The sequence below is a fragment of the Thunnus albacares genome, chromosome 20 (assembly GCF_914725855.1).
Source record: "Thunnus albacares chromosome 20, fThuAlb1.1, whole genome shotgun sequence".
Classification (NCBI taxonomy): Eukaryota; Metazoa; Chordata; class Actinopteri; order Scombriformes; family Scombridae; genus Thunnus; species Thunnus albacares.
Window position 1 is genome coordinate 12,928,933 of NC_058125.1, and position 25,761 is coordinate 12,954,693.

General features: G+C 39.1%; 3 protein-coding genes across 5 annotated transcripts; 1 reads left to right on the top strand and 2 right to left on the bottom strand.

The window, feature by feature from the left end:
• Positions 1-6,541: 6,541 nt before the first annotated feature.
• ppp1cab (protein phosphatase 1, catalytic subunit, alpha isozyme b) lies at positions 6,542-14,289 on the bottom strand. Of its 3 annotated transcripts, XM_044337117.1 has the most exons (8): positions 14,092-14,284; positions 13,922-14,012; positions 11,398-11,529; positions 10,456-10,686; positions 9,720-9,824; positions 8,429-8,652; positions 7,543-7,677; positions 6,542-7,397 (listed from the first exon to the last, which is right to left on the bottom strand). In XM_044337117.1, the coding sequence occupies exons 2-8, from the start codon at positions 13,974-13,976 to the stop codon at positions 7,302-7,304; spliced, it is 978 nt and encodes a 325-aa protein (XP_044193052.1). In that variant the 5' UTR covers positions 13,977-14,012; positions 14,092-14,284; the 3' UTR covers positions 6,542-7,301. The 3 variants fall into 3 exon arrangements, 2 of the variants coding, with proteins under 2 accessions (XP_044193052.1, XP_044193051.1); XM_044337116.1 differs by having other exon boundaries at positions 13,922-14,284; XR_006399336.1 differs by lacking the exon at positions 6,542-7,397 and adding an exon at positions 7,880-8,025 and having other exon boundaries at positions 7,586-7,677; positions 13,922-14,289.
• A 136-nt stretch (positions 14,290-14,425) lies between these two features.
• pelo (pelota mRNA surveillance and ribosome rescue factor) lies at positions 14,426-22,767 on the top strand. Its single transcript, XM_044337115.1, has 13 exons — positions 14,426-14,846; positions 15,322-15,414; positions 17,306-17,456; positions 17,916-18,006; positions 19,175-19,338; positions 19,961-20,021; positions 20,284-20,445; positions 20,527-20,573; positions 20,681-20,754; positions 20,846-20,917; positions 21,149-21,223; positions 21,354-21,385; positions 22,240-22,767. Exons 1-13 carry the CDS (start codon positions 14,806-14,808, stop codon positions 22,332-22,334), a joined length of 1,158 nt encoding a protein of 385 aa, XP_044193050.1. The 5' UTR covers positions 14,426-14,805; the 3' UTR covers positions 22,335-22,767.
• paqr4b (progestin and adipoQ receptor family member IVb) lies at positions 22,761-25,441 on the bottom strand. The gene is made up of 3 exons (XM_044337119.1): positions 25,154-25,441; positions 23,934-24,152; positions 22,761-23,658 (listed from the first exon to the last, which is right to left on the bottom strand). Exons 1-3 carry the CDS (start codon positions 25,317-25,319, stop codon positions 23,225-23,227), a joined length of 819 nt encoding a protein of 272 aa, XP_044193054.1. The 5' UTR covers positions 25,320-25,441; the 3' UTR covers positions 22,761-23,224.
• Positions 25,442-25,761: the final 320 nt, after the last annotated feature.

The window sequence follows — 25,761 nt, forward strand, 5'->3', positions numbered from 1 at the left end:
ACACCCACAGCATGATTACTGTATTTGAGTGTAATATCAACACTGTGGCTGTCCTTTAAAACATTCGAGAAGTTCTGCAGCACAAATATTTACTCTCTTCATATTTGTCCTTTATATCTAACAAACATTGTTAATTTCACTCTTCTATGATCCATCTTTGTATTTTATAATTGGGATTAATTTAGAATCCATGACAGTTTACACTTACACACTTACACAATTTTATGACATGAACCACGATGTCAGACAGCAGTACTGATAAAGCCTCTTCAGTAAATGTTTAAACATCTTTAATTCTTAAACAGTCCAGTGAATAGTTAAATTATCAAAAAAATAGTGCTTTTTAGTGTTTTTATGATACTGAGAGAACAAAATATCCATTTTATTCAAGATACATAAAGGAATGTCCCCTGTACTGAGGTGTTTTATACAATATGAATGAAAGTATGGTGATTGATATTGTATGTATACGGAAAATTAAAATAAAAAACAAAAAATAAAATCTCAAATACACTTCAGAAATGTGGATTCTTCCGTTGATGGAGGCTTGAACTTATGAAAAACAATTCTTTTTGCGTCAAAGAGAAACATCTATACAATTATTGAATGTAATAGTAAGAATATTGTATAGTGTTGTATTACAGCACCTAATAGCTCATGAGCATAATTTGTATGCAGTTATTATGAGTAAGTGAGTGTGTTTCTGAATAAATGTTTACTCTTAATACACAATATAACTAGGAGTTTACAGTATATACAGTATTTGTCTATTCATAAAACAAACATGCTGCTCCTCCACAGTGAATTTCTAAAATAGGGGGTTGTTTTTGTGGTGGCTTTCAAGTTTCCAATCAGCTGCTGGAGACCAACTGACCCAGCCCTCTGGCCTGCTGGTGAGGCGCAATTCCATTACCAAAAGGTAGAGTAAATTATCCATGATGTAGAAAGGCAGCAACTAACACGAAACTGAAGCGCTTAATTTAATGTACAAGTTGCAGCAGAATTTTGTTCAGTAAAGCACTAAAAATGACCAAATCTAAACATTCCTTCCCCTCTAAAAACAGTTTTATAGTGTGTGTAATGTATACCGTATTTAACAAGATATCTTCACACCATCCAAACGTGCGTGCTACATGCTGAACTTTCAAAACCTCAAGGGGTGAAGTTGATCATTGCTCAACTTCTAAAAGTAAGAAGGCAGACAAACAGTTGGCATGAGATTTATGTTGAATTAACTTTTTAGTTCTTCAGACATGTTGCTAAAACATTTTATTCTTTTTCTGTTCTGCCAACGTTCCCATCTCTGTTTCACCCACCCGCTCCCCAGGCCTCAGCTGTTGTACAGCCGTTTTGACCTCTGAGATTTGGGGGCTGTGATAGGGGTCGGCCTGTCAGTGTCTCCCTCAGGGCAGAGCAGTGACATTTAACTCAATATCCCAGAAGGATAAGGTTTCTCCCTCGCCTCCCCTCCATCTTCCGCCTCTGTCTATCGGTGAGGTGTCAGTAGCCTGTGTGTGTGCGGAGCCTACTACAGTGTAAACCCCTGCAAGCTGGGACACCCATCACCTCCAGCTCCCTCCGTGGTGCTAACACGCCACGCCCCTCTTGCCAGGCTGAGGGATCACCATGTGCCGCCTTAACCCGTCCAGCCCTCCCTCCTTCGTTTGTGAACTCAATACATGTTCCCAGTTCTGCACAAGTGTTAAGTACTGCGGTGGTGCAGCTGTACGCACGGCTATGTTATGCAACTAAGTCTGTCTCTGCTGACTTGCACGGCACAAGCAAAGTGAGAGGGGACAAGGCGACATTTATCACTTAAAGACGTGGAGCCGGGATAGACTGACATATTTCCTAAAGAAGGTTATTGTCATTAACAGTACATTCTGTGGGTTGCACATATGCTGTCCAACTGATTAACAGCATCCATTTGTGGGGGTATAATGAAGTGAAAGAGCCAGAAACCCACTTTAATTGATCTAGTTTTATGATATACGACCCAGACTCATGTGTCAGCCCGGCGGTGTAATACGTAAAAGCAGCATCTTAAAGGACAAGTTCACAATTTTTCCAAGTCTGTCCTAAAACAGTCAGATTCCCAAATTAACATTGAAATATGTTTTTCTTGCTGTAATCATTCCTCCTGTTCATTCTGGCAATTAAAATATCCCTTCCTCAGGTGTTTTCAAGTGATGGGGCACAAATTCCAGTCTTTTTTGCAAGCAAAAATGTGTTCAGAAGTTTATCTGAAGCTCATGTGGGGGCTTCAGATGTCCAAATTAGTCAAATTAAGTGGATATCTTCAAAGGTTTTAGCCATTTTAGCACAAATTTCCCTCTTTTTGTTTCTATTCTTTCACGGCTGCTCAACAGGGAAACACAAAGAAGGAATTTTGTACTTCAGAGGCTGTAATTGTGGAAGATATTCACTTGATTTGACTAATTTGGACGTCTGAAGATTCATATAAGCCTCAGATAAACTTTTTGCACAAAACAAGGACCGTGAATTTTGTCCCCCAACACTTACACTGAAAGTGCATTCAGAAGAGATCTTCTACTGGTCTACGGTACTGTTTCAATGCTCTTACAGGCATTTGACTAATGCATTAGAACAGATTTGAAAAATTGTGAACTTATCCTCTAACTGCACATAGACCTGATTGCATCCATAAACTTATGGTTTCTTTGATGCAAAATACCAAAAAGTTACTAACCAACCACACAAATGTAATAACACGGGACACGTGTGGTACTGACTGTGAGGACATAATTAGTACTGAGCAATAAGGCAATGGATAAAGGAGCTGCAGCGTCGGTGTTAGCTGGGTACTTGTTACAGCATTAGCTAATAGTAATAATAGAAGTGGCAGCTGAGTGTCTGAATCCAGAATTCCTGTCAAGATATAAATAGAGCAGGTGACACTGTGCTGCTGGGCATGGCACCACGACAGCTTTGCAGCTTTTTTATTTCAGAATGCTGGACCTTAAGTTCAACCTCCTAAAATCTAACTTTCATCTATTGAGAGAAAATGACATAGGATGTTGGAGGACACAGTGGACCCCATCGTGTCATCAGTATCCATGTGGTGCATTGGGCCCAAGAGTTCCGGGTTGTTCACACCATTCCACACACTTATAGCTGCACTATATAAGCCCACGGGGGAGCCGGCAGGAAAAGTGAGCCTGTTGATCAAAAGTGGCCTTCATTTTACCAGTGAAGTGTCATTTACTTGGCTGGCTCTGCATTTTTTTAGAGGTGCGTTGTTAATCACTATGGCAAAGACTTTTTATTGGGGGAAGTCGAGGTCTGCAGAATCGAGCACAGCATCCCGTTAGCTTCACTGGTTGAGATTAGACGTTGCTGCCCTGAGTTGGTCAATTTAAGTCATTTACTGTTCAATAAAATTCCAGAGAAGCTACACAAAAAATATTATAGCAAATTCTGTCATACATTACAGAAACATTAGATGTATATGTGCTGAATAAACAAACAGTGACCATTATGTTATTATGTGGACCACGCCTTACAAATTAAGTTACTACCACAGCTCCATCTATCAAACCTTTAACAAACATACCACAAACTTTACAGTCGGTAGATTAATGCGTGTATGGCAAATCATACTGCAAACTTAAAAGTGTGTTTCGCTGCAGATTGCAGTTTTTTGTTTTGGGGATGCCTATAAACTGGAGGATGTATATAAACAGAATCCTCCTGGAGTTTCCTAACAGAGGTCATAAATTAAACAGCTTAGTATCCAGGCCAGCATAGCTGTATGAACTACTATGTTCAGTATTTGGCATCGTCTGAAAGATGAACACTTGGAAATATACTACATCTTCAATGTCTTGTCTATTTTGAGTACTCTTACTCAATCAAGACAGTATTAGGGGGGTGATTGCAATGACTGATGGGAATTTTGCAGCCTCGAAAAACTGACTGGATTTATTTACACCCTTTTTCTACTAATGTTTAATAATGTGTCCTGCCTCAAGAACAAGGTCACATCTGAGTCGAGACTCACTGACCAACACAGAATTTAGAAACACAGTCCAGTGGAGGCGCTGCAGTGAGAATTTGAGACGACACAGCCAGCGACAAACTGTGAAGACTATGAGTTACTTTAAGTGTCAAAGTCTTTCGTCTTGTAGTTTTATCACTATAAGCGTGCAGAGGACTGTAAGCCTGAGGCAGACTGAGGCTGGAAACCCAATGACCAACAGATATCAGAGCAACTTTGTAATAGAACAACTGTGTGGTTTCTATCAGAGGCAGTGCAGTTACAACTTATTCCAGCTTCATAAACATCTAAGTTTTAACCATATTATAATGTAGGTTACAAGTGTTTCTGTATCAGGATATTATGGAATAAGCAGGTAACAATTTCATATTTTTCCTTTTTCTGAACTCTTATGAAATGCTTCTCTGTAAAACGTGCTGTATGCTTCACCTCTCACCTCACTGGACTTATTAAAGTTTGAAAAACAATTTTCATTTCAAGCCACAGGACAGAGTGAATTACAGAAAATCAATTTGCATAAATAAGTTATTCTTTTTTAAATCCAAGCTCAACCCCCCTCAGCAGTAGCCTTCACCTCTCACCCCATTGGTCCTGTAAAAGGAAGGCAAAATGATAGACAGAGCGTCTTGAAGAAGGGTGTTGATGACAGGAAGACGGATGAATGCAAAAAGAGCCTGAGAAATGCCGAAGAAAGAAACAGGATCCTTTTTTGATAAAAATAGAACGAGGAACGCAAGATAGAGATCCAGGAGTTTTCAACAGAGCCGCGGCATAGCGACAGAAGGTGAATATCATGCTTATATAAAAAAAAAAAAAGATTTAAGTTTACAGTAACTTGTTAATGGCAACAGGACTTTACACAAAATGTTCCGACTTTCCGACTTCTGTTCCGACTTCACCACTTCACCACAAGAGCTCCTTTTTGGCAGTACAGCAGTTATGTTAATGTTAACCTTCCTTGTGGAAGTTGGTAATCAATTAGCATTTTCTTAACCAAAGTGCTGTTGTCCATTTTTGTCTAATACGGTATTTATATGGCTCTTATGACTAGAGAAGTTAAACGAGCTCAACAGCACCTCCATGTGGATAACAGCTGAACATAACCAGACATACTGTACATTAACATGACAGCAACTACAGTAACTTTCTTTTTTGATGTTATTAAAGAATATTGATTGAATATTAATTCTGAATCTGTTCTATTTAAGTAAGGTTTGATTCAGTTCAGCCTAAATATTACCCTTTGTGCATGATAGGGTCTTGTAGTTAATTGCTTGGCTTATCTGTCATTAGGATTAAATTAGAAATTACACCTTTTTTTAATGAGGAAAGAGCCGTTTTTCAGAATTAGAGCAAGTGCACAAATACAAATACTTGTGAAGTTAGATCTACGAAGATGGAAGATGTCTGGAGGAAATTAAATGCAGTTTTGGACAAGCAAAAATAGCTTTCTTGGAGAACAGAGAACTTCTGAGAAGCAACATCATCATCACAGTAAAGATCATTGAAACCTGTATCTTTTCTGTTCTTACATATGGATCAGAGATGTGGACATTGACAGAGGAAGCAAAAAGAAGGATAAATGCATCTGAGATATGCTGCTACAGGAGAATGCTCAAGATCAGCTGGAGAAGATTTATGTCAAATGTTAGAACTGGTAGGACAAGATGGGTATTTTGTGAAGATTGCAGAGAGAAAGTTTGAATTTCCGGGGCACATTCTGAGAGGGTTCGGTGGAGGCTGATAACAAGGGTTTTGGAGATATGAATAAAGGGAAACGAGGAGTGGGAAGATAACGCATAATGTGACTCGATGACATAAAGAGATGGAGCGGAGAAAGAGGATAAGAACAACTCAAGAGAAAAGCTCAGAAGAGAAACAGCTGGAGGACCATGAAAGCCAACCTTCAGATCAAAGACAGCACAAATAATTGATTGATTGATGAGCCGCTACCAAAGCTTCTACTGAAAATGGTCAAAAAAAACAAAAAAAAACCCTGCAAAATTACATTTTTTAATTATAACCAATGATCACAAACAAATCCAGACTATTCAACTAACAATCTACCAAAGGGCACATCTAGTGTATTAAAGGCCAGCATGGAATATTTTAAAATCTACAATATAAGCATGAAATTATGAAATAATCAGATACATTTTTAAACTAAGACTAATATTAGGAAATGTTATTTTGAGTTTTTAATTCCAGAAGTTTTTATTTCAAATTGTAATGGAATAAAATCTACAATAAACTATAGTGAAAAGAGGCAGAATGAAAAACATTAAAAACAAATTATCTGAGTTTTGACAATTTAATCCTATAAATTGTTCAAACCTAAACGTATGTATAAATGCATATTACATGTTTGATAAGGTCATTTATCTATTTCAGTAGTAAAATGAGGAACAGAACTGATGACTGCTAGTACAGTGATGAACTGGTAAATAATAGATCGATATAAACATGAGGATTTTTCATTAAACATAGATACAGGATTAAAATAAAAGCATCCAGTAGACAAGGTAGCTCAGATTCTCGCTTTATTGGTCAACTTGATGAAAGACTACAAAACGAATTCACAAAAAATCTCTTTCAAGTAATCAAATCTGTACAAACCTAAACTGTATGGGTTTTTTACAGCTCTGGCTCATATGAATCTGAAGAGTCATATGCATGTGTGAGTGTGTGTGTGTGAGTCAGCGTGCGCTTGCTCGTTCTTGTTAAAAGGATTCTGAGACGTCACACTCAGCCGGGCAAGACGCAGCGTCCACGCACACGCACACACACATGCACACACCTGTGTTTGAGATTTTACAGTACAGAGGACAGGGAAAACAAAATACTTCCCCCCTCCATAAGTACACACACACCACCTGCTGGCAGGGGTTTGCTGCTAAATTTATCATGCCAGCAATCTCCCGCTTTCTCCCAAACCCTGCTTTTTCAGTCAAAATTACTGTACAGACAGACACTGTGGTTTCAACCTTTCCACGGGAAGAGTGGCAAGAGAGAGGGGAAAGTATAAATCTCTAATACTCTCACACAAAATGTACATGTGCACACATGATTTTAATGCTCACTGGCAGATGGGACGCATTTGTCATCTGCGCACGCACGCACTCACTCAGACAATTCATAACATTAAATGTTTTAAGAAGTACAGATAAAAAAGGAAAAAAGCCCTGGGTATAGGTTTGATTTCTGGCTGTTTGGTGAAAGAAAGGAGAAGAGAGGTAGAGAGGGCAGGAGGGATGGGTCGGAGGTCGAGGGCAAACTACTGGTGTCATTTCTTAGCTTTCCTTGGAGGAGTGACTGGGCGGCCAGAGCCCATGCCCCCTCCGCCACCATAGAACAGCTTCTTGTCTGCAGGTTTGAGAATCTGTTAAAAAAAAGGGAAACAGAAAAATAATGAAGCGAAGACAACAAAAACAATGTCATGTTGCCATTTTAAAACGTTGATTTGGAAGAAAAGCTTTAGCAGATTGTGAATTTTTTAAAAAGGTCTCGTTATGTCTCTTGCTTACCTGGAATGAGCACATGAGGGTCTCGTCTACGCTCATCATGGCTCCGGCGTTGTCGAACTCACCGCAGTAGTTTGGGGCTGAGAACAGCGTCACCAGCTGCCTCTTTGCAAAGAACTCATAGCCGTCCTCAACCACCTGAAAACAGACACGACAGATTAACAAGCCGTTTTTGAGGAATGAAGGTCGTTTCAAACATTTTGCTTCTCACCAGTATGAAATAAATCAGGCACAAAACAGAACCATAAGATTGTAACTCATCTTGGGCGTTACATTTATGAATAACTTATATGGCATGAAGGTACATCATAAATGCAGGTCTATCGCTCGCACTGCCTACCTGGTTATCAGTCAAACTGTGCTGAAATCCAACTGAGCTGGAGTGGCCAGGTGCTATCCAAGTACTCCAGCAGTTCTCCCTGACTTCTCTTCAAATATTCACTAACAGCTGGACGAGGTTTGATGAAAGTCCGAACTTAACACACACTTTAAAAAGTGCCAGTTTAAACAGGAGGAGGAAAGATGCACAGAACAAGAATACGGATCTTATCTTTCATCACTTATGTAATATTAACTGCTCTACATTTCCCCTGTCAGCTTGAACGGGTGTGTTCTGTCATTGTGTCTAATTAGACGTCTGCTCAGGTTGAAGGTGGATAAAGCTTTGCTGGAATTACATGAGGTCATCAAACTTGAAATGAATGATAAAGGTGTAATTTGTGCCGCCCAAACAGGTGGAACAACCCTCTCAGGAGAGTCATGGAGAAGTTATCAAATACAGACTGTTCACACCCACACCGCCCTCAGACAACATCTGATCAGACACTATTATTAAAATCACCTGTCAGCCTTTAAATTTATAACCTTAGAATCAAAGTCTTGCACTGACCTGATGGGCCCGACAAATGAGGTCCATGTCGTGTTTATGGAGGAACTTTGTGACCACGTCAGCGCCAAAAGTGAAGGAGACACCACGGTCGTTCTCCCCCCAGCCCAGCACGTCCTTGTCCGGATCGGCCCAGAGCAGGTCGCAGAGGAGACCCTGGTCAGGCACATCAGTGGGGCGCATAACCCTTCGGACCTGCTCCATAGACTGGAGGTCTGGAGATAGGCCTGGAGAAGAAAACAAAAGTTAAGACAGGAAGAAAAACTAGTGAACCTAGAGTCTGTTTGGAAAGTGTTTGCAAAAATCTAACTATAGAACTAAATTTAGTTTTCAGTAATGTTTTCAAACAGAAGAAAAACTGAATGTATGTCAATTATGATCAGCTGGAACACAATGGATTTTTTAATCAATGATAAACTTTTCAATTGCATGTGTATATCAAACATTATGTAATCGAAACTATGTCCTACAAATGAATAACTCTAGAAAACATACAATATCCTTTCAGTGTGTTCTGTCTTATGTAACTTTACAGCATTGAAGAGGGAGGTGGTGTTTACCCTCATGGTTATCAGTGCCTGTTTACATATTTTGCGCTGTGGGTCTCGCTGGTTTAGACATGAGATAGCCGTGACTGGCTGTTAGTATCATGTCTGAACCCTAAAGCCCACTTTATCATGCTGTTATTTGTATTATAAGTACTGCCTAACTAGTTCAAATAGGTGCCAAAATAGTTGGGGTCAAGAAAAAGAAACAAGTCTCTTTTAATACACATTATTTAAATTGCCAAGAGTGCTGCACAGAGATTTTGTACTTTCTGAGATGAGCATTTTGACAGTATCTGACCTCTTTTTTTTTTTTTAAATGTTCAATTGTTTAAGACCAAGTCCAGCTCAAACACAGTATATTAATTTGTAAGACTTGAACTGTGTAATAGCATACATGATTAGAAACTACTAAAAGTACTGAGCAGAAGGTTTTGCCTATAGTAACTTGATACACATTTAGTCCAGCAGTATCCGTCATAAGCACAATCTTTTAAAGAGGTAACTGTATATCAGTTTAATTATCTACCTGTTAGGAGTCAGTGTGATTAAAAATAAGAAAGAAAAAGTGCTCTGTAGCCATGTGTGTCGATACGGGGCACGGATATATAAATATACTCAAACAAGAAATTAAGATGGCACACAGCCCTGCAGGTCTTTGACCATTATGTTGACAGTAAAAACAGAGCAGAGGCGAGTTTGTGTGTGCACTCTGTATAGACGCCAAATGAACTGTTTGATGAGGCTACCTCCATGGCAACAGAAGATCTTCTCATCAACAATGGCTGCAACAGGCAAACAGTTGAAGCAGTCGGTGAAGGTCTTCCACAGCTTTATGTTGTATCGCCTCTTACCTGTGGGAAGAAACCACAATTATTTGGTCACACTCTAATATTGAGACGTGCTTAAATCTCAGCGGCTCTGCCTCTTGCATCACGTTAGAAACGATCATAATCCAGGCTGTAAATAGCAAAGAAAAGCATGTGATTTTATGCCTTTACTGCTTGATCACGCTCCTTAGCCCAAAGCCTGAGTGTACTGAGAGGTTTGTATGTGTGGCTGCTGTTACCACTAAAAAGACAGTTTTTGCTTTCGGTTTAAGAGAATAGCTCCAACTCAGATTCATGATTTATTCAAATTGTTTACATTTTCTCTGTGGAGTATGTAGACTAATTTCCACATGAAGTGCTAAATTTTACTTGATGAGTGTCTAACAAACTGAAAACAGAGCTGATGCACACAGTGAAGGATATTAAGTTAACGCTGGCCATTTCTTAAGATCGACAGCAACTTGCCGTTAAAGAAACCAAACAGTCTTTAGATCTATACTCACTTATCAGATTATTATTAGGTACAAGATAAAACGGCCCTGCAATAAATCCAATAATGTTCACCACAAATGACAGCCTCCAAAAATAAATCAACACTTCTCTAAAACAGATTGGGAGGATAAATGTCATCTGTTATGCATGCTATGTGACTTACACTCATCGTAGAAGCCATATATTCTGTTAATGGAGGCGCACTCGTGGTTTCCTCTCAGCAGAAAGAAGTTTTCTGGGTATTTGATCTTGTACGCCAGCAACAGGCAGATGGTCTCCAGAGACTGCTTGCCTCTGTCTACATAGTCTCCCAGGAACAGGTAGTTGCTCTCTGGTGGAAAGCCCCCATATTCAAAGAGCCTCAGAAGATCATAGTACTGCCCGTGAACATCACCTGGTGAAAAAAAGAAGTGTAAGAGAGGAAGCAGCAATGTTGGTCAGAGGTGTGATTATGATGCCGTGTGTATGTGCACAACAAAAAAGTAAGGGAGATGGATAGAGGTACAACAACACTTGGCAGTGGCGCCTTGCAGATTAACAACAACACTTCAACCGTGACTGGCCATGCATTATTTTAAATGAACACTTATTGTTGCCCGACTTGTTTTTTGTGATGTTGAGACAACTGACCGAATGTGCAAGCTTGCAATGTGAGAAAACTGGTGATTCTCACTGCAATGAAAACTTATCCAGTTCCTGAAACTTGCAGACTGTTCCTTTAAACTGGCATTGTTCATTTAGTGGCATCAGCGCTTTGACACAGGAGGCCAAATCCAGTGAGACCAAGTGCAAAACAGCACTGTGCTGGCAAGTCAGTGTTATCAGTTTATCCCTCCGGTTCTGTAATTATGTGGCAAGGACGCAGCCAAGCGCTTTTATAGTCCTGAGCTTTTCAACTGGTTTTAAATACAATTTCTTTAATTAACTGCCATTTGAAACTCATCAGCATCAGACAAATAAGACTGCATAGCATAACTCCAGTGTAAGCCTTCTCATAATAGTCCAGCACACTAAGTTTAAACAGCCATTTCACAGTGTTTGTAAATACTGTGGCTGACCACACTTGAGAATTCCCTCGACTCTAAAGAACACAACTAAGCCTCACCACAAATCTTGAGGGGCGCCTCAAGTTCGAGCAGGATTGGCTGGCTGAGGAAGATCTCCCTGGATTTGAGGCAGAGACCACGGATTTCATTCTCTGTCAGCTGAACATTTTTGCCAGGTCTGGAGCCTTTCACTGCAAGAGGAAGGGAACAAGAGTGAGAAATGGTAGACTGGAAACAACAGACCATAAACAACTGAGTTTATTGTTCCTAATAATTTTACAGGGAATAGAGAATTAAACTGTTCAAAAGTATTCAATAATTAAATAATGTGCAAAAAATAGGTTGAAAATATCAGTATCTTTGAAAGAACAGTCAAATGAGTTATTGTACAGATACATATACAGGCGTCAATATTTAGTACACTCAAATCTGACATCCACAGACAATCATGCACCTTACTACCGTAACAGTATCCTCTTGACCTTTCTATTCTTTCTGATCTGTTTATTTTTATTTATATTTTGAGTTAGTTTATTTGGTTATTGTATACAATTTAGCCTTTAATTGCATTTGTTTCTTTTACCTTTATAACCTCATTGTTTTTTACCTCACTGTTGGCTGCTGTAACATTTTAATTTCCCTTTGGGATTAATAAAGTATCTATCCAATTATCTATCTTTAGTATTCTGTTTGAGAGCCAAGTAGTATTAGCTCTTAGCCCAAGAAAATGGTCACAGTTATTAAACTCCAAACTTGTTCTGTAACTGAACAAAATATCATAAATACAGGATTTATAATTAGTATCATTTTATAAGCAGATTTTACAGGGAGTAGAGCATAAAACTATACTATTCAAAATATTCAATAATTTTATAATGTGCAATAAATGTGTTGAAAATGTATCGGTATCTTTAAAAGAACAGTCAAATGAGATATTGCGTTTTATTCTTTAGTTGGAAAATACTTCCTAAACTACAATTCATGTGTTCTGTGCAAAATAGGATAAAATTGCCATGCAGAATTAACACAAGTTCATTTGTAGTGTGCACACTGTTCACTTTTCAATCATGAACTCTTGCCCCCACCATCAGAACCATCATGTTTATATAAAATAATTGAAATATTGAAGTCTGGAGAAAAAGGCTGATTGATTCTACAACTTAATCTTATGTCTACAATAAAAATCTGAATTCTGCAAAAGTCAGACATTAAAATGATGCTCAGTTCCATTTTATCTTTTAGGGTGTGCTAAATATTCTACTTGTCCCAAAAACAGACTGAAGTTTCATCATTTAGAGAGAAACCCTGAACCTGCCCAATAGTTAGTAAATATTGGTGTAATTCATGAGCCTTTCTAATAGCACCAAGGGTGTTTTCAATGGAATATGGAGCAATTGCCTGCCATTCAAACAAAACTGGTTTGAATGTAAATATCAAACAAAAATCCAACAGGACCACAGAGATAATAAGTATTTTATGGTTGGTTATGGTTGTTTATGGAGGTGAACTAAAAATGACATACAGTAATATATTTATACTTTAATGTTTTACATTTTGAGATTATGGACAGTTATACATTTTGATCTTACTATGCATAAGCATTCGGTCAGCAACAAGTACATTTTGTCATATAAACACTTTAAACAGAAGCAACTTACATTACGAATAACAAATTTGCAAAAAGATGAAAAAACCATCCGACAGTGCTCACCTGGACATATTTCATTATTACATTGTCCATCACATATTTTGTATTTCATATTTATACTTTAAATATATGCTGCTGTAATATGTATATATTTTGTGTAGATAATTCAAGTATCAAAATATATTGTGTAGAATCTTCAGCTATCAATATTTAGTACTCATAATTCTGACATCTATAGACAATCATGCACCTACAGTAGCAATATCCACTTGACCTTTCTATTCTATTTCTTTTTATTTATATTTTGAATTAGTTTCTTCAGTTATTGCATATCATTTAACCTTTAATTGCATTTGCTTGGCTGCTGTAACATTTTAATTTCCCTTTGGGATCAATAAATTATCTATCCATCTATCTATCTTTAGCATTCTGTTTTAGAGCCAAGTAGTATTAGCTCTCAGCCCAAGAAAAGTGGTCTCTGATTATATCAGTAGTCACAGTTATTAAACTCCAAACTCGCTCTGTAACCGTACAAAATATTGCAAATACAGCATTTATAATTAGCATCATTTCATAAGAAGATTTTGTACATAATATATCTATATCTATCTTTTTAAAGTGATAATTCTAGGTTAACCACACCATCTCCAAACATTTCTAAAATGTGGTTACTTTCTTGGACAAAGTATCACATAACTAAATATATAAAAGTGAGCTAAGTAAAGCGTTAAAATGCGTTCAGATTAAAGCTTTAATTTGCTCCGAGAAGGATGCAACTAACAAAACATAAACTGACGCTAACAAAGCGAAAAGGCAAAGACGAGTTTAACCGGCTGACATAGCAGAGCTGGTTATCGTTGTCTAGTCTCTGTTAGCGTAGTTAGCTAAAATGGCTACCTCGGTGAATAAATATCGAGTGAAAAACGGAGTCTTACCTTCCAGCAGACGCTGTATAATGGAGTCGATGTTCAGTTTGTCGGCTTCTGCCATGCTATTCCTCTTATTCTGGTCGGTTTCTAACAACTCCTACAAGCCAAAGACGTAGTAACGATGTAATGGCTGCTGAGTTAGTGACCGTTAGCTGTTAATCGGCTAGCTAGCTCACCTTGGGGCAGAACTGGAAACCTCAAAATTTGACTGATTTGTTCAAGATGCAACGGCTGGCGTGTACTTAAAAAAATCCGCATCAGTCAACTAATTTCCATTAGGTGTCCGAATTCACTTAATAATCGTCTTTTCTTCGACAACGCCGTTTCTGCCGAAGCTACTAGCACCATGCCATCGACACAAAAAAAGAGCCAAGATGAGCGTTAGCTTAAAGCGAGGCTTGAACGGAAGTGGTGCCATTGGTCAGTTTTTCTAGAAGGCGGGGCTTTGTGGGATTCAAAATCCACGCTGATTGGCTGCTTTTCAACGTCTTTCAGCATTTTGCTTATCTCAAACCAGAATGTGAAAAAAGGACAACCATTCTCCGATATATCTGACGTTGTTTCTGGGTTTAATTGGGAGAGTTTATCAAACGATGCTTGATACACCGCGTGTATCGTCTACATGTACCCAACTATTCGTGTTTGTATCGCTTTTTGTTTTTTTTGTTGTGCAAGTAAAGCGACACCCACGGAAGTGACAAAAGGTGGGAAGACGTCATTACGTATGTTGGCATGGGCATAACGTCCCAGCTTCTGGCAACACGCAGCGAGTGATTCATTCAGAAGCTAATGCACAGTAATATAAACATGACTCTAATAACCCGGAAAAAACGTCAACCTATCTAGTTTTAACGAATAATTCTCTTTATATATCATACGACCGTCCGACCATGAAGCTCCTCCACAAAGACATAGAAAAAGATAATGCCGGGTGAGTGACTGGCGATAACTAATGTTAGCAGGCTAGCCAGCATGCTAAATAGCAGCTGACTGTACTTGTGTCAATTTATCCGTGGTAATAAAAGTCCATATGTGATTTACATTTACCAGCACAGATATGGAGAGATTTGGGATTAGTACGAAAATATTCACTTTTGTAGTTAATGTGTAATAACTTAGGACATGACAGGACACATATGTGCATAGATTGTAGCACTTTGTAGATGTGGCTATAGCTTTATTGACTTAGTACAAAACAAACATCGATTGTGCTATGATTGATGTATACTCTATATACATTCCAGCATGGATGCTCCTGCAACATCTCCCTCAATAATGTCTTGACATCTTAAAAGTAAAATCATATCCACAGTTCAATTGAGTGATGACGTGAACCACAACTGATTACCTGTTTATGAGTGACGTAAATTCAGAAGGTGGCTCATTTTTTGCATAAACCTTTTCAGTCAGGTGACTCTGATGCCAGAGGAGGCGGAAGACATGTGGCACACTTACAACTTGCTGCAAGTGGGAGACAGCTTGAGAGCGTCCACTATCAGGTAAGAGCAAACCTATTTACTCCCCCTGTGAATTTTCCTCATTTATCCTGGTTGGCGTTTACATCCCCCTGCAGGCCTGCGTGAAAGAAGCGCAGCAGCTTCTTGCAGAACAGATAACTAAGATGGAGAGAAAATACCCGGACTGATTTCTTGTCATACTTGGCAATTTTAACAACACAAACCTCTCACAGGACTGTCCCAAATAACCCAGCACATCACGTGTGCTACTAGAGAGAAGAGAATACTGCACCACTACTACACCACCATAAAAAGTGCGTAACAATCTGCACCCTGCACTGCTCTGGATCTCTCTGAATCACCTGATTCCAACCTACAGGCAGAAACTAAAATATGCAAAGCCTTTAGTGTCTACTGCAAAGAAATGGACCACCACAGCCACACAGGATCTACAGGCCTGTCTGGATTGCACTGACTGGGACATATTCAGGATGATGCAGCTGACCTGGATGAGTATATGGACACTGTTACATCATACATAAGTTTTTGAGAGGATTTATGTATCCCCTCTAAAACTACAATCAAATACAATAATGCCAAGCTCTTGTTCTCAGCTGAACTCAGGCAGCTTCGCAAAAACAAAGAGACTGCCTTCACCAGTGGGAACACAGATGAGTACAAACAGGCCAAATACACATTTCAGAAGGCCATCAGGGTGGCCAAACAGAAACACTCAAAAGACCTGAAAGAAAAATTTGCATCTAACAACCCAGCTGCCATCTGGAGAGGACTGCAGGCCGTCACAAACTACAAAAAGAAAAACCCCTCAGCACTTGGACAGTTATCAATTTGCATATGACCTCAACTTAATCTACAATAGATTCATCACCTCTCAGTATGAGTCTCAGCCTGCTCCCCCATCCCCCTGCCTTCCACTTCACACCCCAGAACCACCCAGCAATCCTCCATGCTTCTCTTCCAGCCTAAAACTCCCCCCTCATCCTACAGACCTGCTGCTATCTGCCCCATGCACTTTAAACCCTCCCTCCACCTAGTTATTGTTCGATTTTTATTTATTCGTTAGATATTTTATTGAACTCACCCAGCATAACAGTGTCTGTTTTTTGTTAGATTTTTTACTGAATATAAATGTCTTTGCGTGTTTTGAAAGCTGAACGAAAGCAAATTCCTTGTATTTCTATACTTATACTTGAATCCTTGAATGTTACGTTCAAACCAGGGCTGCAACTAACAATTATTTTCACTATCAATTAATCTGTGGATTATTTCCATCGATTTGATTGTTTGGTCTATAAAATGCTTGAAAATGCTGAAAAATGTCGATCACTGTTTTCCAAAAGCCCAAGGTGATGTAAAGATAATTAGTTTACTATCATTGAAGAATAAAGAACCAGAAAATATTCACATTTTAGAAGCTAGAATCAGAGAATTTTTGCCTTTTTTTTTCTTAAAAAATGACCCAAAATGATCACTCAATTATCAAAATAGTTGGCAATTGATTTTCTGTTGATTGATTAATCAACTAATCGCAGCAGCTCTAATTCAAACTGTAAATTGACTGGGAGAGGTAAATAACAGCTAAAGTCCTGCCAAACATGTGACAGTTTTCCAGCCCTGTAGAGAAAGATGTTGGCTTTGCAGTATTGCAGTATTGCAGAATGTGCCTTTTTGAGCCAGTAAACAATGTAGCTCAACCTCAATTCTCTGCTGTTACACAAATGCAACTATAGTTATGTACAGTGTCCAGCTTTTAGGTTCAGTATCCAGCTTGGCTTTACATAATTAAAATCTTCTTCTCCTCTTCTGCTCTTTCTATCTGTGTCTTTGTGTATCATGCCATGTTTTGGTCTCAAATACACAGCAAACTTGTCATTGCAGTCACAACTAAAATCCCTTTCCTCTGGTCCCACAGGAAGGTGCAGACAGAGTCCACTACCGGAAGTGTGGGCAGCTCCAGAGTTCGAACTACTCTCACCTTATGCGTGGAGACTATCGACTTCGACTCCCAGGCCTGCCAGCTGAGAGTAAAGGGCACGAACTTAGAGGAGAACCAGTATGTCAAGGTCTGAGATTTACAAGCGACTTGACAGTTGCAGCCTTGTCACATTTATAGAAGTTTTAATGTGGTGTAGAGTGATCAAGCAGGCAAGTCAAGGCAAGGCTTTAAATGACAAGTTTAATAGCAGTTAAAGATCATTACACATGTTGTTTGTGTATAATGCATGTCTACTTTACATTTTAAAGCGACACACCTTTCAGTTTTATGTTTTATAGGTTCAACATGTAAAGTTTATTTTAATGTAATTTTTAGTTGGGCTTGTTGTTACACTAATCAATCAGCAACTCAATCAATATGTACTTATTTGTATTTACTAACATAAGCAAATTCACATTAAAGAATAACAGCAGTATAATTTATTGTTTTTCCTCCATAAAGATCTGTAGAGTGTAAATGTACTCTTGTTTGAAATGAGAAGTGGTTGTGATTCTTGTGTGTTTGTGTTCTCTTCTTCACTAATCAGATGGGGGCTTACCACACTATTGAGCTGGAGCTCAACAGGAAGTTCACACTTGCTAAAAAGAGCTGGGACAGTGTTGTGCTGGACAGAATCGGTAAGCAGGTGCTACTGTGATCACAATTTCAATTTGTTTTGTTCGATCTCAACAACAGAGTAAAACTTCACTTTGTCTCATTTTTGTGGTTGGTTTAAGCTCGCACTTGCACGTCACGCCGTTGTTTTCACCCTGTCAAAACACAGACCTCCCAAGTAAAGTGAGCGAACATGGTTATGTGCTAATGACACAGGGAGTCCAAATGTCAAAAATTGCTTACAGATGTAAGGACAACAGCACTGCATTAAAACAACAACAGCACTCTCTCCATCATTGAACGGGGGAAGTCCGTTGACGCAGCAGGGGTACCAACACACAGGGCACCTGGGGAAAAAACACATGGTTGTCTGGCAAAAAATTTGAACCAGGCTCAACTTTTGCCACAAAGCAACGTGACGTCAGCAAGCACATTCTTAGTGGATTACTTTGTAACATAAAAGCCGTATTTCTGCTGTTTTACCTCAAGATCGTCTTGACAAAAAATAAAATATCTGCCTCTGAGTTTTACAAACCACTGTGCAGACACAATAAACCTTCAAATTCACAAATCTGTTACGCAAACTGTACTTCCTGGAATATGTTTCATGCGTCGAATCATGTTGAAGGTGCCCAGTGATGAGAATCAGCTGTTTAACAAGCTTTTTAAATCCCTTTCACAGGGTGGAAATAGGCTGTTGGACTCTATACAACAATTAATGCTTTTAATTTACCTTTCTTCATCTGTCTTACACATGCTTTTCTATCTGTAGGCTTTTGTAGCTCATTCCAGATATAAGTAATCACAAATTAATTAAATATATCAAAAGCTTATTCTGACTGTAATGTCTGATTAACAGGGTGACATTATAACAGGTTTTGTTTTAAATAAAATGTACGAAAGAGAGAGCGTTGCCATGGGAACAGAATAGGAGAAACAGGAGGGAAGCTCCTAGCTGACAGATGGGGTTCATGTTATTTGCAGGAGTGAAGGTCTGTCATTACACATGCCTGTCTCCTCTGTAATTTTCACCACAAAAACTTATATTTAAGAAGAATGACCAATAAATACCAATTATTTTACCAGTAAAACGCAATAAATGGTAAAAAAAATACAATAATTAATAGTAACATATTTGTCGATAACTTCATTAATCCTCAGACGATGCATTTATCGTTTTCTACCCTTCAGAGCAAGCCTGTGATGCGACCCAGAAGGCAGACGTGGCAGCTGTGGTGATGCAGGAGGGTCTGGCCAACCTGGTGCTGGTGACCCCTGCCATGACTCTGCTTCGCGCAAAAGTGGAGGTCACCATTCCTCGCAAGAGAAGGGGAAGCTGCACCCAGCACGAAAAGGTAGGTCAGCTTTCTCTAAGTGCACAGATGTAATGAGCTCAGGACTTTCAGAGCAAAGACGAAGAAAGAGATTATCAGTGTTAAATGCCGGAGAAGATTGAAATATGAAGATAGGCAGTTGAACGGATACTGGATAGGCTTATGGAAGAATGAAGTCAGCAGGTCACCTGTAGGTAGTGAAGTGGCCCGATAACCCTGAATACGAGGCAACCTCCATTTGTGACACCTATTTTTGGGAAAAAAACATCTTGAAGGTAAGAATAACTCTAAATGAAACAAGGTAGGCAGATATATTTAACATGTTTTAAATGTATTTTCACATATTCAGTATATAAAATAGAATAAACCAATAAAAGCAAAATAAATCTATAAAAGTAACCACATTGACTATCTAAAAGAGACAGAGAGTGTATTGGATGCATATTACATAACATTTATGTCCAGTCATTTGTGTAAGACAATTCCGCTTTATAAAGTGATTTAAAAACAAAAACATTGTCTTATATTCAGACAAATTCGGTAACTACCCCTGTTAGTTGTCCCAGTTCCTCAGTATTGCGACCTATTGTATTTGTCATGTATTGTTTGTTTGATGTCAGTCTGTCCATCTCTTTGTGTGCAGGCGCTGGAGAGGTTTTATGAGGCTGTGATGCAGGCAATTCTTCGCCACATCAATTTTGATGGTAGTTTACTCACACAACTATGTTCCTGTTTTATGTTGCACACTTCCCCTTTTTTAATTTGTTGTTCCTATCACATTTGTTTGTTTGCTGATTGCTTCTTTTCCATTGTACTGTATGTCGTTTTTATGGTCCTATTATGGTTTATCATTGTTGCTGTATAATCTTAATTGTTTTCTTTTTTTTTTTTGTTTCTGATTCAAGAAAATTAAATTAAACATTAGAAACTTTTTGATTTTGATTTCTCCTCACTGCCATGTACTAGTGGTGAAGTGCATCTTGGTGGCTAGTCCAGGGTTTGTGAAGGACCAGTTCATCACCTACCTATTTAGAGAGGCGGTGCGGCAGGACAACAAGATCCTCCTGGAGAATCGGCCCAAATTCATGCTGGTCCACTCATCATCAGGTCATAAGTACTCACTCAAAGGTAGGAGCTGATGGGTTATGAGTATACAACAGTCAAATCTTATTTCAGGGTAAAAACTTACTTAAATGTTTGTTTTCGTAGAAATCCTCTCTGATCCCACTGTGACAAGCAGGCTTTCTGACACCAAGGTGAATATGCATCTATGCTTTGTCAGTTTGTTTTGCAGGAATCCAGAAAATGTTACTATATAAGACACAAATCAATGTGTTTACTGGTGTTTATTTATAACTTTCAGGCAGCAGGAGAGGTGAAAGCCCTGGAAGACTTCTATAAGATGCTGCAGCATGAGCCTGACAGAGCCTTCTACGGGTGAGTGACGTGACCAGAACACTTAACAGGCTGTGACTCTCATTCATTAACACAGATTATCAACAACCTTTGTATCTTTGCATCGTCACAGATTGGCCCATGTGGAGAAAGCTGCTGACGCTCTCGCCATTGACACCTTGTTGATAAGTGATAAGCTGTTCAGGTATGCACGTACTGAGAGACACACACAGTGTTTCTTTCACAAACAAAAACTTGTGTCATCAGAATAATTTGAAAAATACTATAATCACATGAAAATTCCACACATATTCCTTTACCTATTGGTTTTACACTAACTATACAAGGGGTTGCTTGTGATTTGAACAGGAGTCAGGGACAATCACAATTTCTCTGTGTATCAATATAATATTTTGTGTGTCTTGTGTACATCCAGGCATCAGGATGTCCCTACAAGGGCTCGTTACGTTCGGTTGGTGGACAGCGTGAGAGACAATGGAGGCAACGTCAGGTATCAAGTTATCTTTGAAAAATCTTGTGCATAGTTGTTTATGTTTGCATACACCAGGAATTGGCAGAATTGGACGTCCCTTGCCAAGCATCCAGCTAATGACAGCCTCCTGTCTCTTTTTTTCATGCAGAATATTCTCAAGCCTTCATGTGTCTGGTGAACGTAAGTTATAAAACCATTCAGATTTTTATGAATTATATGTTAAAAGAGAGAAAAAAATGAGATGAGATGTTTGTTATAAACATATCTGCAGCATTAATTTGACAAAATCATTAATCAAGCATAATCTAGTGTCTTATTGCTGAAAGGTACCCTGTGGAGTTTACTTGTAAACAAAGTCATGTTTTTACTCAGTGTTGCCCACCAAAACTCATTATGTGAATTCTTGAGGCCTAACAAACATGTTGGATGTATTTTGCTCCTCATAAAACATCTGCAGAGCAGATTTTTTTTTGAATGATTTTAAACTTACATTGTTGCATCCATGTTTGCTAGCTTGCAGTCCTCTTCTTTACTGATTTTATCGGGGCATTGCGACTCTTCTTAGCACATTACCTACTGTCAATCAGCAGAATAATGTACATTGTCTTGCACGCATACATTTGTGTCTTTGAGCATGATACAAACAGAATGGGGATCCACTCTTATAAACATTGCTCCACAGCGCTACTTGTGGTCAAAAAATCCACAAGGTACCTTTAATTGAGTACAACTCAACAACTCATAGGTTTTTGTTACAACTGCTTAACATGTACTGACCAGTATGATTAACATAACGGCAACATATTGTAAGATCTTCACTATAGATGTTTGATGACTGAATACTGATGTCCTGACTTGCTCTTTATTGATAAAGTCCCCAGTTTAAGAAGCCAAGAATGGACAGAAATATTTGCTTAACAACAAATGTGCTCCTTTCACTCCTGTACTCAGACATAATCAGCCAACAGCTTGCTGAGAAGTGCTAACTGTGTACTGTTAACTATAGATATATCTTTTCTTTACCGTCTCCTCAGAACTGACTCAGTTGAGTGGAGTGGCAGCCATCTTGAGGTTTCCCATCGCTGACCTATCAGAAGCTGAGGACGATAGCAGCTCAGAAGAAGATTGATCCCAGAAACTGACCAGAGAGATCTTATTGGTAGCGAAGAAGAAGAAGGTTGTCCAGTGTTGCAGATTACAAAAGAATGACTCGGTGTGTGTTGCAAAAATACAAAGCTGCTGTGTCAGGGTTTATGTACTCCTCTTCTGCAACATCCACACCTCTTTAAAAATCAAATTTACACACGTTTTGCTCCTAGTGGCCATAATTTTACATAATTTGATGCAGTTTTTGGTGCTTTGATGCTTTTGGTTTGAAGGTGACAGTATCTGCAGCTCCTAAGAATGCCAATGAAGAGGAATGTAACTAACTTTGCCAAGTCCACATAAAAACAGTTCAAATTCTGAGTGACATTTAGCAATAGCAAAAACCAGATTTCATTTTTCTTGCCAAGTGTATATACAGTATATCTTTCTTGCAATTAAACAACAGAAGCATTCAACCACTTGTGTTATTTCACTTTTTCACATGAACCATTCTCATCATGCATGAATGAAATACACATTGGAACAAGATATAAAAAATATATAAATTATTACATACAATAATCTCATTTTCCATTTAAAAATAACTATTTTGGTTATGGGTATTATAACCCAAAACTACTGCATTTCAACAAACTAAAAATCAAGTATGCAGGATTGTTAATTTGATATAAGTGACATTTGAGTTCCACAGTTACAACACTGTAAGTTCCTCTTACTCTTCTCTGGAAAAATGTCAAATAATAAAGTGAATTAATCACAGTGAACAAACTCATTGTCAGCAGCTAGGACTAAAGTGCATTTTAAAACAAATTGCTTCTCATCTCTTCATACTTTACTCTTCCTGCCTCGTTGAATCCTAAGTCTCGATCCTATAAGCGCAGCCTTGAGTGCGTGTACTAGATGCACTTGGCATCATTCAATAGGACACTGGTAGGTCTTAATCCAGTCTAAATCCTCCAGTGTGCCCCAGTGGAGGAAGATAATCGAGCAAATAACCATGACATGCATAATCTGGTGGCTGTTGCCCCAATTGTCAAACAGGCCTGGGCTGAAGCGCTCAGGGATCTGGATGACATTGACCAACCCTCCCAGTACAGCTAAAGAGTCCATGATGACAAAGAGGCGCAGTGAGTTTGGGCTGCCCACGCCGCTGCCGTACACCCGGAACAAGAAGAGGCAGAAGCGGAACAAGGCCTGCCAGACAAAAGCCCGCAGGCGCAGGACGTTAGTGCGGGCTGTGGTGGCACAGTAGATGCCATAGGCTGATAGGAGGATGTAGGCCAGCAAGGCAGTCTGTTGCATGGTTGGATAGCAAAGAAGGGTGATGTGGATGATGGGTAGCGCACCTGGTGACAAGAGGGAAGATGTAGTGGTGAATAAAAGGCAGTATCACTAAAACTAAGTCAGGAATGATTGACTTGGTTATTGTCAGGGTTATTATTAATCAAATGTGGAGACTTAAGACTTGGACTGGAGTTAGATTTAGCAAAAATTTAGACTTGAGGCCTAAAGATTTGATTTGAGACTGAGAAATGTAAGAATTCAGATCATAAACAGCAGAGCCAATTTGCATCAAGTACATTTTGAGTGAGGTGATCTTCACTCCCTCTCAACGACCTACCCAGAGTGTTAACGAGGCAGACCCCAAACATGTCCAGGGACAGCAGGGTGTCGTACACATGTTCCCCTCCCACATGGTTCATGAACACATGGTAGACCACTGAACCTACAGTGGGGCAGAGGCAGGCCAAGTAGTGGACCACGCAGATCCAGACACTCTCCACCTCCATCCATGGGATACTATAAGGCAGCAGCACCAAAAAAAGGAAGAAAGGGATGCCTGGAGTGACAGGAGAAGTTGTAAAAGGGAAAGAGGAGAAATTAGATGAGATGAGATAAAAGGAAGAAATGAAAAATGAAAATCGCTTGAAACCTCTTAATTGAGGTTTGCAGGGTTGATGCCTTTGTTGTTAAAGTTAATGGCATTGTTGTTTACAGTGATATTTGAAGCCTGACATTGTAATCACAGCAGATGCAATCAAATATCACCTAATGCACAACAAAATGAGGAATTTAATGGTCTGAGTGGTTCCTCTGTTTGTTTTTACAGTGAATAATATGAAAGATTTGGTTGTTGGCTACATGCAGAGAGAAACGTGAGCAACGCTCTAATACTAATACCCTTCACTTCCCCTCAGTAAGAGTGTTAGTCTTAATGAACTTACAGGATGGTCAAGGAGAAAATGGATCATGAAGAAGATGCCATTGGAAGTTCAAGGCTCTGAGAGTTTTAGCTCATGCCTAGTTGATTTCTGTCTTCGCTTGTGTTTGCACAACTCAAGTCAGTATTAAAGTGTTTAATCAGAAGCACAGATTAGAAAATGTATTCTATAACTGTTCCCAAAATTTACAAAATTGTCTCCTGCATGTGTTGCTAAAGACACACGTAAAATGTTTTTATTACAGGTAAGAAGTGTTAGCCAACTACACATCTTTAAAGACCTTGTTAACAGCAGGATATTTCCAGGACAGGGATTCCTGGGGCAGATTACAGCTAATACCCCATATCCTCATTACACACTTGTCAAGTATGCTTCTAACTGCTCATAAGTGAGAGTAGTGGACATCTGTGACCTTTTTTGTTTGTACATCCCCTGTATGGTTTAAGTGGATATAAAGAGGAAAGGGCTTGCTCTATATATTTAACTATCAAAATGTAGAACTTCATGGTAATTCAGATGCACTGCAGTTTTACCGTTAGTCCAGGATGGCAGTGATTGGAGTGGATACCTAAGCAAAGAATACCAACATAGGCAATGCACAGTTAATTTCAGGACTTACCATGTGTGTAAATGTTCCCCAGCTCATTGTGCATGTAGAAGAGGCTCCTGAGGCACTCTTGAGCAGTGGACACTGGCCGGTAACCCGTCAGGACATATTTGTTGAACTGAAGGTGTGAAGGAGTCTTTGTAAAGTCCAACAGCCGCGGTCCTTTGTAAAGCACCATAACGACTTCATGCAGTCAATGCCCTTACATTTAGTTGATAGCGCAGGTTCCTCAACATTTACATCCTAAGCGATGCCACACACAGGACTCTCAGGCACAGTCATGACTGCTTCTGGTCCTTGAGACCCATCATTGGACAGGTGTAATTCCAGGCAAGTAACCTGTTGAGCCGGCCAAGTGGCATGCTTTCAGTTGGACCAATCAGCAAAGGGCTCTTATTCCTAGAGATAAAGCTGGGGTAATCCTCACAAAAAGCCATGTGCACTACCGCAGCTGCTACTTGTCATGGCTCATAACTGACACTTCACTTCAGCTTCATCGTGAACATAGAAATATTCTGTGGTTCCCTTATTCTAGACTGCACACATGTTCCTATTCCCCATGCTCATCTACAACTGTGCTGCAGTAAGGAAGATCTGGGGATTACAACACTTTATCAGAA